Source organism: Pelodiscus sinensis, chromosome 17, assembly GCF_052426305.1.
Source record: "Pelodiscus sinensis isolate ZL-2025 chromosome 17, ASM5242630v1, whole genome shotgun sequence".
Classification (NCBI taxonomy): domain Eukaryota; kingdom Metazoa; phylum Chordata; order Testudines; family Trionychidae; genus Pelodiscus; species Pelodiscus sinensis.
Genome location: NC_143068.1, coordinates 16,618,914 through 16,633,117, shown reverse-complemented (window position 1 = coordinate 16,633,117; position 14,204 = coordinate 16,618,914). Strand labels below are relative to the sequence as shown.

The 14,204-nt window shown below is 42.2% G+C and overlaps 2 protein-coding genes across 2 annotated transcripts in view; one reads left to right on the top strand and one right to left on the bottom strand.

The window, feature by feature from the left end:
• Nucleotides 1-5,364, bottom strand: part of BMP7 (bone morphogenetic protein 7) — a 61,293-nt gene extending 55,929 nt beyond the window's left edge. The window contains exon 1 of the mRNA XM_006125345.5: nt 4,512-5,364. Within this exon, the coding sequence (XP_006125407.1) occupies nt 4,512-4,944 (433 nt within the window). The 5' untranslated portion in view covers nt 4,945-5,364. The remainder of the gene's footprint in view (nt 1-4,511) is intronic.
• Nucleotides 3,975-14,204, top strand: part of SPO11 (SPO11 initiator of meiotic double strand breaks) — a 70,937-nt gene continuing 60,707 nt past the window's right edge. Inside the window, exon 1 of the mRNA XM_089769667.1 lies at nt 3,975-4,151. The gene's annotated coding sequence lies outside the window, so the exon portion shown is untranslated. The remainder of the gene's footprint in view (nt 4,152-14,204) is intronic.

Below are 14,204 nucleotides of genomic sequence, written 5' to 3'. Positions count from 1 at the left end.
TCAAGGAAGGACTATTTATACTAAGTCAAGACTATAAACATAAAGATAGTCCAATTCTTTTTAGGGGAGGGGAGAAGCTCCAGGCAGCCTAGAAGATGTTTTCTCATTAGTTGCTGTTTAAGACTTCTAAAATAAAGGTTGGGGAAGAAAACACTTTTTCTTTTAAATGAAATCCAAAGGAATAAAATGTACAGTATTACCAATATAAGCCTAGTCATTATTTTTTTAAGTTAAGTATTCATACCTGTGTGGCAAATTCTGTTTTACATCCAAGCCTATTCCTAACACAGCCCCATTCCTCATCCATCTAGTACAGGTGTAACAGAGAACAGAAACTGGCCCATGAGTTCACTGGATCTAGCGATGTATCTAGTTAATTATCAAGCTATTACCATGCGTCAGAGGGGTAGATTGACAACGCTACTGGCTCAATATAAACCTAGTTTGTTTCAAGCTACCCTTGAAATAAAGCGTCTGTATTCTGATTCCTAATCACTAAGGGTACGTCTACACTACGGAACAAAGTCGAATTAAGATACGCAACTTCAGTTTCGTTAATTGTGTAGCTGAAGTCGAAGTACCTTAACTTGGCTTTTGGCGCTGTTTTCACTGCAGGAAGTCAAAGGAAGGAAAACTGCCCTTATCCTTGTGAAAACAGGGTTACCAGCATCGACTAAGATGCCTCTCACTTTGAATTAGGTGTCTTAACAAGACTGCTAATTTGAACCTGGAAGATCAAGAGAGGCAGCTTCGCTCTTCCTCTGTTGTATGGATGTACCATAAGGTAAAATATAACCTCTTTGAGCAAATTCAGTCCTGACTTAACTCCACAGAAAATCAATGACTTGGTCTCCTCTTTCATTGCGTGTAATATATCATCTGTAAAGTCTTTAATTTCAACAAAAACCATCTTTCTAGATGGATGGAGAAAGATGTTCAAAAAGAGAACAGATATCAGTAGACCATCTTTTGGAAGTCATACAGATTTGCAGTAACATAGCTTGTTTACTGAAGTTTAGATTCAGTAACGACTTCTCTAGTTACTCTCACTTCCCCCATTACTAAGATTCACATTTTATAATACTGTGACACTTTCTCATTGTGCTATCTTTAGAATGTAATAAAAGCCTACCTGTGCAATTCAATGCCCACAGAGTATCTCTTACAAAACCAGGACACAGTTTAATACAGACTGTGTTTAGTAATTCAGCTCTGGTTTAAATGGAATCATTGTAGAAACCTTAAAAAAAAATCAGTCCTATAATAGATCTAATTTTCACTGGATGCCATAGAAAACTGTTCATACTAAAGCAGGTGTCATCTTTGACTATCTATGAGAGCTAGTGGCTAGTCTAAATCATTAAGAAGTCCGTAAACAAGCCAAGCTTTGTCCTATACAGATGAAAGAACGATGACTATAAGGGGATGAAAGGTGTGCACAGTGATGAAGAAAGCTATTCCAGATCTATGTCTTTTTTAAACTTGTCCTGGCATGCACTGTTGACAGGGGAACAAAACAGTACAGATAAACCTCTCAAAAGTGCCTTGTTGGTAATAATTTCACCTGTCTATATAAAACCATTGACTATTGCCTACTTTCTGACTAATGACTGACCATCCTGACAGCAATTAAATGAAACTATAAAGGACCATTTTGCTTAGAGAATACTTTATACTTTCTTAACTGATTACAGAAGCCAATCGTTTTGATGGAGTGCATAATAATCTTAATGTTACACTTTAATCTCTGTTTACCAGGGCCGGATTAAGGCATGGGCTAGCTGGGCAGCTGCCCGGGGCACCAACCTATGAGGATTTACAGCTTATAGCTGCCATCAGGCGCCACACACCCAACTCCTGGATCGCGGGCTGCAGCAGCTCCCAGCGGCCACCTTGCAGCGGCCACCCGGGGCAGGGGCCACGTTAACCCCCATAGCGCCGGCCAGCAGCACTCTTCGCCCTGTGACCGCAGGGCTCTGCACAGCCAGGCTCGGCCTGCCCCGGGCGGCCCCGGGCTGCGCGCCAGCGGCAGTAACCGGGCTGGGCTGAGCTGGGCATGTGTGTCCTGCTGCCACCAGCTCCACGCACTCTCCCCTACGTGCCAGGTGGGGGCGGGGCCGCCCACACGCCGGGCAGAGGAGGGGCTGCACATGCTCCCTCTCCTATGCACCGGCACAGAGGCGGGGCCGCACAGGCGCCCTCTCCCACGCGCAAGCACAGGGGCAGAGCAGTGCATGCAACCTCCCCCACGAGCCGGTGCGGGGGCAGGGCTGCGCATGCGCCCTCCCCCAACCCGGGCAATTAACCTGTTTGCCGGGGGTGCTAGAATGGCTCCGTCTGGCCCTGCTGTTTACATATATGCCATTGCTTTGATGTGTTCTGTGATACTCTTATAGGAGATATCCAAAAAATGTTTTGTCCTTGTTTTTTAATATGTTGACTAATTTCACTAAAATCACACTTTGGAAAATATAATTTACTTTAGGGCCTGCATCTTAATAGGTTTTCCATAAAACTCCCATGGATTTCAAAGAGACTTTTCCTTACACAATGAGTATAAGACTGGGGTCCTAGAGCAGTACTTATGAAAGCTTTGTTGGAATTAATTTTTGCTTTTTACAAAGGATATAATTATTCCCCTAGAGAAAAACATTTATCTATCTGGAGTTGATTCTGTTAGTTATTTATTCCTTTCATAAAATCATACTTTTAAAATATAAAAAGAAAAATGGGAATTTGTTTCATTATTTCACCATCTTTTGTTCTCTGTTAGATTTTATTGAGTGTCCCTGCACTTTCAGCCTTAGGCTTTACTTTATACTTAAAACTAAGGTACCAGCAAGCACAGTGTCAACATCTCTTATCTTTAAAGTCAAATATTTGACCACCAACTGTAATTTTGGACATTGAGATGTTTGATTTTTAACATGAATCGTTGATGATTGGCTTTCATATTTAAAAGTGATTAGACGAGCATTCTAATTCTAAATTGAACCCATTATCACTTTCAAAAAAGTGTAGCCCCTGATCAAATGAAACTCATAAAGCACTCATCTGAGGTTCATGGTATTTAATATGGATGTATGACTTATGGACACTAGAAGTCCAGCATACAATACTCCATCTCCAGGTTTCATCAAAATTGCAATGGAATGATAATGTATATAGTCATACCTATTCAATGGTGTAACATAGAGCTTATACTGCTATTAGTGATTCTCCTTTAGGTAAAGTGCCAGAAGGATTATAGTTCAATTTCTGTTGCCACCATGAAGTTCTAGGTGGCCATGGGGTGAAACATAGTGACAACCAGTAAGCCCTAAATGATTATTATTTTACAGTATTAAATGTAAGGGTGCAGTCTGCACCATTTTATGTGCATTGGGTCTATGCCTCTTGCTCCTTGTCCCAAAGTAACTTTGAGTTGATCTTGTTTTGAAACTACGGTTCCGATTTGGTCTTAAAATTGCAGGCACCCAATCTGTACATTCGGTGGTTTCAGTGCCACACGTGATGAGTGCTAAAACTGGATACAGTGAACTGGGACCTATAATTACATATTTAAAATAGAATGTTGGCCCTGTCAGCATTTTACTCAAATCCAGACAAGTTAGTCCAAAAGGATATACAATCTACAACAGACAAATAGAACTCAGATTGGACCATGGCATCCAATTAGGGGCCTAGTGAGCTGCATTCAAAGTGTGGCAACTTTCAGGTCCTTTGCATAAACCCATCCACATGTGCTTGTGAAAGAAAGCAACTAGCTGCCTAAAACTAGAAGAAAGACTATGTAGAGAAAGTAGAAAGCACTGCAGGAGTAAATAAGGATTTGCCACTGAAACCCACAAAAGCAATTAAGAAAACAGACTCTCAGCAGCTTGGCCCTTTCAATTCAGTTAATGCAGTCTTCCCCGCTGCACTGGAATCCATCCATTTTCAGCTACTCTAGCGGCATTAGATGACTCTAAGCTCAGTGCTTTGAACTACAAGGCAGCTCATGATCTTGTGCTCGTAGGTTTCATATCTTCCTTGGAGGTTCCTGAGGCAGGCCAGGCCCACTAATGATTCCTTCACCTCTGAGAACCTCATCTCTGGGACTGGGAAAATAAGGAGTTTATCGGCAGAAGGAGGAAGAATTTTCATGAGAGGTAAGCGCTGATTCAGCACAATAAACTTCTAAAAACCCTAATGATGTGAAATAGAGGCTGAGCTCTGCCCAGCTGAATTTCAAGATTACTGCCATTTACATATGATGTAACAAAAAAGTACTTTTTCTTGGGGCTACTTATTTTCCCTTCCCCACCATTGGAGCCACCTGCCACCAGGGCCACCTGTGGCCACCAGTAGAGACACATGGGCTATCACATTCTTGTCCTTCCTTTGCCCATCAGACGGATCTGCCCATCTCAACCCCCTCCCCAGGCACTAATCCCAACACTCAGGCATTTATCCCCCCCCCAAAAAAAATCTCATCCCAGACTCCCCCGGGATGGGGGTTAGAGACTCACCCAGATTCACGAAGCTCATCACCATGTCTGCTTCCGTGAGGAAGTTGCTGTCCTGCAGGCTGGCCAGGGGTGGCCCCTGGGTGCTGAAGATGGGCTTGTAAGGGTAGGAGAATCCCTCTCCCTCCTCCCCGGCTGCTCCTGCCGTCTCCTCCTCCACCGACATGGCATTGTAGAGATCCAGCATGAACATGGGGGCAGAGTTCTGCTTGCCGTGCAGATGGGGCCGGGGCCGGTGGGGCAAGCCCAGGATGGAGAGGATCTCCCGCTGAATCTCCCGGCGCTCCTGGCTCCGCAGCCTCCGGTGGATGAAACTCGAGTGCACCTCATTGTCCAAGGTGAAATCGGCCAGGATGCAGCGCAGCCACAGGCAGGGAGCAGCAGCCCACAGGACCAGCAGCCAGGAGGCAGCCTGCCTGAACCACCCCACATGCATCTCTCTCTCCTCTCCTCCTTCACGCAGCTCCCTGTGGAGGGGAGAGAAAGAGCCCCCGTGGGCTGGAGAGCAGGGCTAAATACTTTACCATGAAAGACAGCTGGGGAGGGGAAATGCCTGCCCCACAAAGTTCTGCTCACTGGGTTAGAGGACTCCTCGGGAGATCCAGCGGCAGTGCACTCATGATAAAAGTCTGGCTGGGGGGGGGGAGAGGTCTAGTTTGTAAAATCCATAGGATAGGAGAGATAAAATCTTGAGTGCTGCTTTTCACCCTCTTCCTTCAGAGTCTGAGCTCGCTCTCTTTCTTTCTCTTCACTCCTCACAAGCCAAGCCTAAGCACTGTTTGAAATGCTGCTTTGCAGACAGCACTGGCAGCAGGAGGTTGTATCTTGTGGGAGGAGCAGGCAGCAAAACTCAACACATTCTCTCTCTCTCTGCCTCTTCCCCCCCCCCCCCTTCTCCAAACTGCTTAGAAAAGAAAATCCATGTTCCTGCCTAGAGGAGGAACATCTGATCAGGTTGCTTTTCAGGATGTTATGGAAGCGGCTGGATTGGTAGAAAGGGTGAGCCATTTCCAAGTAGTTGCATTCTATCTGAAGAAGTGTGTCTGCCCCACGAAAACTCATCACTTAATGAATTATTTGGTCAGTCTTTAAAGTGCGACATGACAGCTTTTTTGTTTTATCATGTAAACATGGTTAAGGAAAAAGCACCCAAGAGAGAAGGGGAGGTTTGGGGGAGGGGGCAGTTCTTTGAGAGAAATATATATTCACATACTGTCCAGAGGGGAAAACCAATCAATGAATAGATTTACAATTTCATGATATAAATAGGATAGTCATTGAAAATAGGGTCACTTTTTCCAAGAGCAGCTGTGGAATAGAGGGGAGGGGGCAAATAAGAGGGGGTTAGTAAGGAAGTGTCAGGGAAGACTGGGGTGATAGAAGAAACTTTAAAATACTATCAATAACATTTACCTGGATCTGGCCCCCAAGGCTCAGGGATCCCTCCACATTGGGGAGCCCGTGCTAATGCTCCAGCCCCTCTGCAACCCACCCACAGGCCTGGAGCATACAAAACTTAGTCGCCTGGGTCCCCCCGGCTCTGGTGTTCAAGGGAAATGTGGGAGTGTCTTTTTCCTTCTCCATCAGGGGCTTCTCACTTTGCTTCTCACTTGTGTGTGGCCTCCAACTGATTTTTCTGTGGGTCAGCGGCCCCCAACTCAAGAAAGGTTCCCCGCCCCTTAGTACAATGGGGCCCATGGCTGGACCTTTTGGAATCTATGATGATATAAAAAATAAGAAGAGTTACTCACCAACTTTAACTACAGCTTCCCAACAGTTCTTTGAAAAGAGAGGAGTGAAAATAATTCACACTAGGTGCTGACTTTCTAATTGAATCTTGGGAAGAAAGGGGGACTGAAGAAAGTGGGTCAGTCACACTAATCTTGACAGTCCCATGTCTTTGATGTTTCCTGATGAGTCTATTATATGCCAAAGTCTCAACACCTGATCTTGCATACCTTCTGCACCCACAAACATTCAGCACTTACATCACTCTGTGAATTTAAAACATTATATAAGCAATAAGTAGCTATTCATCTCGAAACCTATGGGAAGGGGGTAGACTGAATAAAAGGGGAAACTGAGGCATATAGTCAATTTCCTTATGGCTACCCATTGAGTAAGTGATACAGCCAGAAAACTCCTAACCATGCCCTGTTCTCATTCCTCTTACCCATAATGCTTCTCAAAACTCGTAACTCAGGGTGGAGGTTGGGTGCCCATTGGAGGCAACAAGAATGACTTCTCAGAATCTTGTATACAAGCACTACTAGCCAGCTGTAAAGCCGGGGGAAGGAGTGGGTAGTTTACATAAAGCTTGTCTCTTGTTTCTGATCTTCAGAGTCCCTTCATTTTGGCTTAACTGTGATTTCAATTGCCTGAAGTTCTATACACAACACTACTTTTTGTGTGTTACGCCTTTTATAGAAATCTTGGGCTTGATCCTGAGAAGTGCTGGTACCCGCATTACCTCTGAGAATCAGGCCCTTTCTGTGTGTGAAAATGCTTGTCAAGGGTATAACTAAGAGAAATTTGGCAGGTTTTTGTTTTGTTTTGTTTTACTTTGTTGCCTTTGTACATTTACAGCACCACGTCACTTCCACTGTTCCTCTTATATGGCCAGTTGGTTCCCATGTTATTTGTTTGTGGGTTTTTCACTCAGCACAGGAGAAAGGAAAACATCTTAAAAATGATAGTCAAACATCAGAATTGGCAAAGGGGATTCAAGAATGGGTGTGGTATCTGAAACTACTTGTAGCTCACTTAGTTTTCAAGTTGACAGTGTCCCTTTAATTTTGCCTGTTTGGGGAAGAAAAGTAGTTGTATAAGATTTGAATTCCAGTTTATCAGGAAACTTGGTTGCTAAGACTTAGTTTATCATTTTTATGGGAGATGAAATTTTAGACTTGATGAGCTTTTCTGGTTGCCTAAGAGGTTATTTATATCTCTTTGTTCTCTATTTAAGTTTTCCTATCATTTTAGTTGGTTTAAGTTGTCTATTTTGACTGTGAGAAAGTGCATCAGTTTAATATTGGCTATGTCCTTTCTTGAGAGGCAGGGAATATGCAGCACTTGTCTGGGAACAAACCAGATAATGTAATGATTTCATTCATTAAATTATATAATTGTATTGCTTTCTTCTATGGTCTTATTCTTCATTTCCTGCCTAAATTGAAAAGGAAGATGCATGGTGTGACAGACATTGAGAATGAAGTAGAGAGATGACATTGTGAACAAGCAATTGGGTTTTTATGAAAGGGGGTTATGATAAGAATCAGTGAGCCAAACTCTTTCTTTGAAGCATCTGTGCAGGTAATTCCTCCACACTTTTTCCCTCCCTCATAAAATGTCTGGTTTGTGGTTGTAAGCTAGTAAGTGCAATAGGAAATAGATGCATGCCAGATTTATATGCATATGCCACTGCTTCTCTACCTATAACAAATGATACTAAGGGGATTCTTTATGAGTGTGGGTTAAGAAAGGGAAGCTATTAGAGAATTCTTCTCACATCACAAGTTTATCCCCCATTGATGTCAGTGGAGTTATGGGTTTTAAACAAGAGCAGAATCTCTCCCAGTATGTGCAGAAAAAAGGATAATTCTATAAGGACTGAAATGGGCTCAAGCTTTATTATTAGGATCCAGTTTTGGGTTTGAAATACTCACCAATCTATATAGATTATATAGTCTGTACTATCATTAGTATAAAAACAAGTGGTCCTGTGGCACCTTAAAGACTAACAAAAATATATAGAACCATGAGCTTTCATGGGTAACACCTACTTCATCAGATAAGTTGCAGTGGGTTTTTACCCATGAAAGCTCATGATTCTATATATTTTTGTTAATCTCTCATGCCCCAAGACTTGTTTTTAAAGTTACAGACTTACATGGCTACCCCTCTGAGAATTTTATCATTAGGATAGATTTCATCCTCCTCCCTCTCCCTCTCCCCCTCCCATATGTATTGCATGCTATTTAAACTCATCTGTTCCCTGCAAGTTCAGCTCCTAAGCACTGCAGACATATTGCTAGAAATATAGGCAGCCCATGTCATCATTCTCTTTCTCCTCCTCCTTCCCAGATCAATTAAGAAACCAGTTTTTCCTCTTACTGTTCTCCTCTTCTCTAGACTCTCTTTCTCCTACTCCTTGTTGGTGAGGGAGAGCTAAATGCTTGTGATGAAGCAATGCCTGCATGTTGACAGTTGTTGTTTTAGATAATTTCTTTAGATAACAAAATTCCAACCAATTGCCTCTTTCTTGAGGTTTACATGTAGGCTAAGATACTAGATTAGCTACTTTTTGGTGTCTTAATGAATTGAACCCTTTTATCTGTTTTGTGTATTACCTACTGATCTTTTTGTTGGTGCAGGCAACTGCACATTCCTGATTAGTGGAAGAGACAACTTTAAAAATAAAAGGGCCTTTTTAATGAACCCTCCTCCCTCCCCCCCAAATATAGGCACCCAAATGCATGTGCAATTGCATGTATTATTGCCGAGATCATAAATATAAATTAAGCAGAGATCTGCCAATGGCTAATTCTGGTTATTTCCATGCAAATTTCTCCTCAGTAACTACATACAGATTAGGTAAGTAGTTTCACGCCTAACTTGTTTTAAAATCAGCCCCCAAAATATATTATTTTCCTTCCTCCTTTTTTTTTCTACATCAAGTTCAACCTTTTCATTCTTACAGCTCAGTGCCCTCTTCCACTATTTCTATTTCTTACCCATTTTCCCATTTTGAGCTTTGCACTTTTCGATTGCCATTTCTAATGCCTGGAACAAAATCCTCTTTCTGAACACTGCTAAGCATCTTTTCCTTCTTCCTCCAAATGCTTCTACTAAAATAAATGTCTTTTAGGAATCTTGTCAATGCTGATTGTATCATCAGGGTCCTTTGGATTGTTTCCATTTCCTGCCGCCCCCATCCCCTGTACCTGTGACTCAAATTCTAACAATAAGAAAAACAGTATTATTTTATAAGATTACATAAACAGCTTGCATATTGCATTACACCACATTGGATTATACTTATCAAAGTTTCTATTCATTCCTCTTAACACCATTATCACAAACGTATTCCTTAACATGAAAGTAATCACATTATGGATAAGCTACATGTTAGCACTGTTCCAAGAATTTGAACTAATCTGGGTCTGGACTGTGCTAATCACATTATATTAATTAAACCATAGCTCTGGTTGCCCTGGTTTACTGATCAGAGAAGACACAGTGATGGAAGCTGTGCACACAGATTTGAAGGGAACTGTTACTCCTGTGGGGAAGCCTTGACTAAATAGTTTTGGAACAGTAGGGACCTTTGAATTCTAAAATTTAAATGGTATCATGGGAATGAATCCTGAGAAATGCTGAGTGCTTGAATAAGACAACTAAATTTTAATTGTAAATGTATAAGAATATAAGAATGGCCATACTGAGTCAGATCAAAGGTCCATCTAGCCCAGTATCCTGTCTGTTGACAGTGGTCAATGTCAGATGCCCCAGAGGAAGTGAACAAACAGGTAATCATCACGTGATCCCTCTCCTGTCATCCATTTCCAGACAAACAGAGGCTAAGGATGCTGTTCCTACCCATCCCAGCTAATAATCATTAATGGACCTAACCTCCATGAATGTATCTAGCTCTTTTTTGTCCTAGTCTTCACAACGTCCTGTGGCAAGGAGTTCTGCAGATTGACATATAAAATTGGTCTAGATCACCACAGATTTCACTGGAGTTACTGTTGATTGACACCAGACACTAGATCAATGGTGGACAACCTGCAGCCTATCAAGCTTCTGTATGTGGCTCACAAGACATTTTGTTTACTATTGCCCATGCTCAGAGTTGCCAGATTCCACTAGTTTCCATCTGCATAGTTTCATTCCTGTTGGTGTTACTAAAGTGACCCGCATGTAAAGCAAGGACATCTGAAGTGAGGTGTATGTTGATTGCACACATTAACTGTGAGAGCTAGGAATGTAATAGTATAGTCGATTAACCAATAAGCAAAAGCTTGTAGATTAATGCTATAGACCACACACATTCCCTCCACCCCCTTTCCTTGCCAGTAAATTTTTAGCAAGCTGGTCAGCAACCTGATTCAGTCCTGGCTTGCACCGGGTCTGGGACCTATCCCTTCTGTGGTTCTGCATTTAAAGTGTATTAGGAGCTGGGTGGGCAGATATCCTGACTCAGTCCTGGCTTGCACTGGGTCTGGGAGCTCAGATCCCTCTTCCCTGCACCGGACAGGGGCTGCTGCCTGACACACCATGCTGCTGCCTCTAATAAAGAGGCAGCAGCATGGTGGCAGGGGGCTCCTCAGGAGTGGGGCCAGAGGGCACTGGCTGCCAGCCCCACCCCCAGGGACTATAGAATAGTCAAATAACCAATAAGAATTCATGAGGTTAATCGACTATTCAATTAACTGATATTTAACATCTCCAGTGAGAGCTGTGCAATCCCTCTGAATCCAACCAAAGCGCTGCTCCGGTTCAACTGACACACTCCATAAATTCTAGGCATGCAAACATAGTTGGCAAAACTACCTTATCCCGGGAGACAGTCTTGGTTACAACAATCTTGCAACACACTGAGATAAGGATGGCCCACTCACTAGCTTAGATTGCCAATCACTGCACTAGATGTATACCATTTTAGGGGCAAGTCGCTGTTGTGAACTGTACATCATTGTTCCAACCACAATAATATAGTTTTAAATAGAATCTACTATTCAAAGATTTTGAGGTCCAGATTTTCCAAAGAAGCTTCTACAATTTAATCTCTAATTTTGCACTCTCTAATTATTGTATGAACAGTGATGGAGATAATATTTTGGCAATATGCAGTAATTTGTCTTTGTGGGCAAAAGTACACGCTGTGCATCTCAAACCTGAGGTTCACATTAGTGAAGAAAATGCATAGGCAGTGCTCTTATATGCCATATTGTAGGTGCAGTCTTAAGGCTAAATCTACACTGTATTTTACTGACCTGCAACTTTCTGGCCCTGGGGTGTGAAAAAACACACACCCACACCCCAACTGCAGCAAGTTACAGCACTGTAAAGCACTGTGTAAATGGGCTCCCAGTTCTTTGAGCTACATGCCCAGGGCTGTTAGCTATTCCGCTTGTAGAGGTGGTTTACATAGAGCACTGGGAGATCTCTCTCCCAGCACACTCTTGCGGTAGCCACATTGTGCTGCTGCAGTTGTACTGTAATTTTAATAGTGTAGACAAAGCCTTAGTCTGTGTTGCAATCCCTTTGAAAATTTGACTCTGAAGGTCTCTAGCTTGATCCTACATTTTTATGGGATTGTTAATTGCTCTTTTTAGTTCTATTCAAGCCATTTTATATTTTTTGTCATTTCCACTGTGTAATCACTGCAAATGTAATATTTGTCATATTTTTACATTCAGTTATGTGAGGGTTCCCTTTAAAATTTGACCTTTGTTCTCAAGTGTTTACAGCAATAATGGGATTTAACTTTCAGTACAACAGGCCAAATATTGAATGCCTTCACTTTTGCTCTTTAGGCTGGTTCAAAATAATCCTTCAAAAGAGCCATTATTTTGTGCCTTTATTCTGACCAGTGCTGGCATAACCCCTGCACAGCTGCTGCAGAAAAAACTTGTGCCACAAGCATTAGTAACCTGAGTGGGGAGGTTGATGGAAAATTGGGGTATGTAAACAAAACCATATGGATCATCCCCCAACTGTACAATCCTCTGTTACTAGAGTTAGGAAACTGGGGAGGCGGCGGTGAACTCTTCGAGGGTTTGTGCAGAGTTAAGACTGACTATTCGTGGGGAGTCAAAATTTCTGACCTGAGACTTATCTTGCTCATGCATACGCATAAGCAAAAGCCGTCTTTGGCCCAATGTTATCTTAATTCAATATCAATTCTGGTGTTATTTATGTTTAATTTCCCAAGAAACAATCATGTTAATAGTTTATTTTGAATACGTATTAAAATGACTCTAATTGGTAGGTTTTTTGAACTGTGTGAGATTAGAGAGCTAAAGAGGTGCTATGTGCATTTTTGTCTCAGATCCTGTCTCTAAAAAAATCTCTCTTCCTCGATATAAAGATTTCTATAAAAGTCTGAGAACTGATGTGGAAACAGATTGAAACTGAGAAATCATTTGACTTGCCAGAACTCTGGCCACAAAAATCCCCTCCAGAATTACACAAACGATTATGCTTTGGGACCAATTCTCCATGGTTTAAGGAACATTCCAGCTCCCTGTCTGAATGAGAAAGGAGGTTTGCCACATTGCAAGTGCCTGCATCAAGAAATCTGCTAGAGTTTCAGTAGCAGAAAACCATTAATAACCAGGCTTATGCTGGAGGCTTTTAAAATAAAGTTAAGGGTCCAGATCTGCCCCTGATGTAAATTAGGGATGTCACTGGTTAACTTGTTATCCTGCGGCCCAGCCATCCCCACTGTGCCATACCATGGGCTGGGAGCACTCCAGTCTGGCCGGGCCTGCCGTACTACACTATGGGCAGGGGGGCAGTCCAGTCCAGCCGGGCTGGAGCAGCTCCCCACCCACCCACGGCAAGGTGTGGTGCAGTGAGCCTGATCCAACCAAAGCAGCTACCCACCCGCTGTGCAATGCAGTATGCCCAGCTGAAGCCGCCTGCGGTGGGCCCGGTCTGGCTGCAGCAACCTATGGCGCAGCAGACCTGGCTGGGCTGGAGCGGCCTCCCTCCCACGGGATCCCATTTAAGCACTTAACCTGTTAAATGTAACATTTAATGGGTTAACTGATTAAACAGGATTTTACATCCCTAAAGTAAATTGTCATATTTCCATTCAAGTCAACAGAATTACGTTGATTTATACTAGCTGAGGATCTAACCTAAGCTATCAGCTTATCAAAATACAGAAGCAGACTCATTATTCGAGTAATATTTTAAACACCTTTTTAGAGGATGCTGCAGTCACAAATACTTACAAAGTAATCACATACAGTCTTGAGATCAAAGCTATAGTTACTGGGGAGGATTTTCTTGCAGATTTTTAGTAGGAAACATTTGTGAAACCTAAATGGTATTCAGCATGCTCTTTTCCACAGTCATCCAGAATCTTTTACAATTGTCTGAACTCCACAGGAAAAATATATATTGTTAGACGATTAAGATATTTTTTCTGTTAAGATGTCAAACTGCAAGGAGGACAATGGAAACAAACCCCCTTTTGTTCTGACTAAACTGTTCCTAATGATTCCCTCTATAAACAGTGGCACCAGCAGAGGTTTCAACAAGGCACCTCATTGAGACCCCTTTCAATAGGACAAGCAGAGCAGAACATGGGTCTGAAACTCACAGAGAGTTAGTGCATTTCACTCTGCTTTGGGGGTTTCGCCACAGGAAATAATCTGTTGTTTTTGTTTATTGGTTAATCACCCCCAGAAACATTTAAAAGCATGAATTTCCAAAACAGGATACTGTAGAGTTCTAAATATTTGGGATGTCAGTGTTTGTTTATCTAGTTTAAACTAAAGGACTATAAAATAAATTCTGAATAAATCCTAAATAAGCAGTGAAAGAAGTGTATGTTGCCAACCTGTCGTGATAATACAAATAGTAGGTACCAAGAGAGCAAATATATTGGAGATTCAGAAAAATCTTCACTTTTCCTTTTGGAATAAAAATGTCATTTGGGTCATAATGTTCACAGTCTGA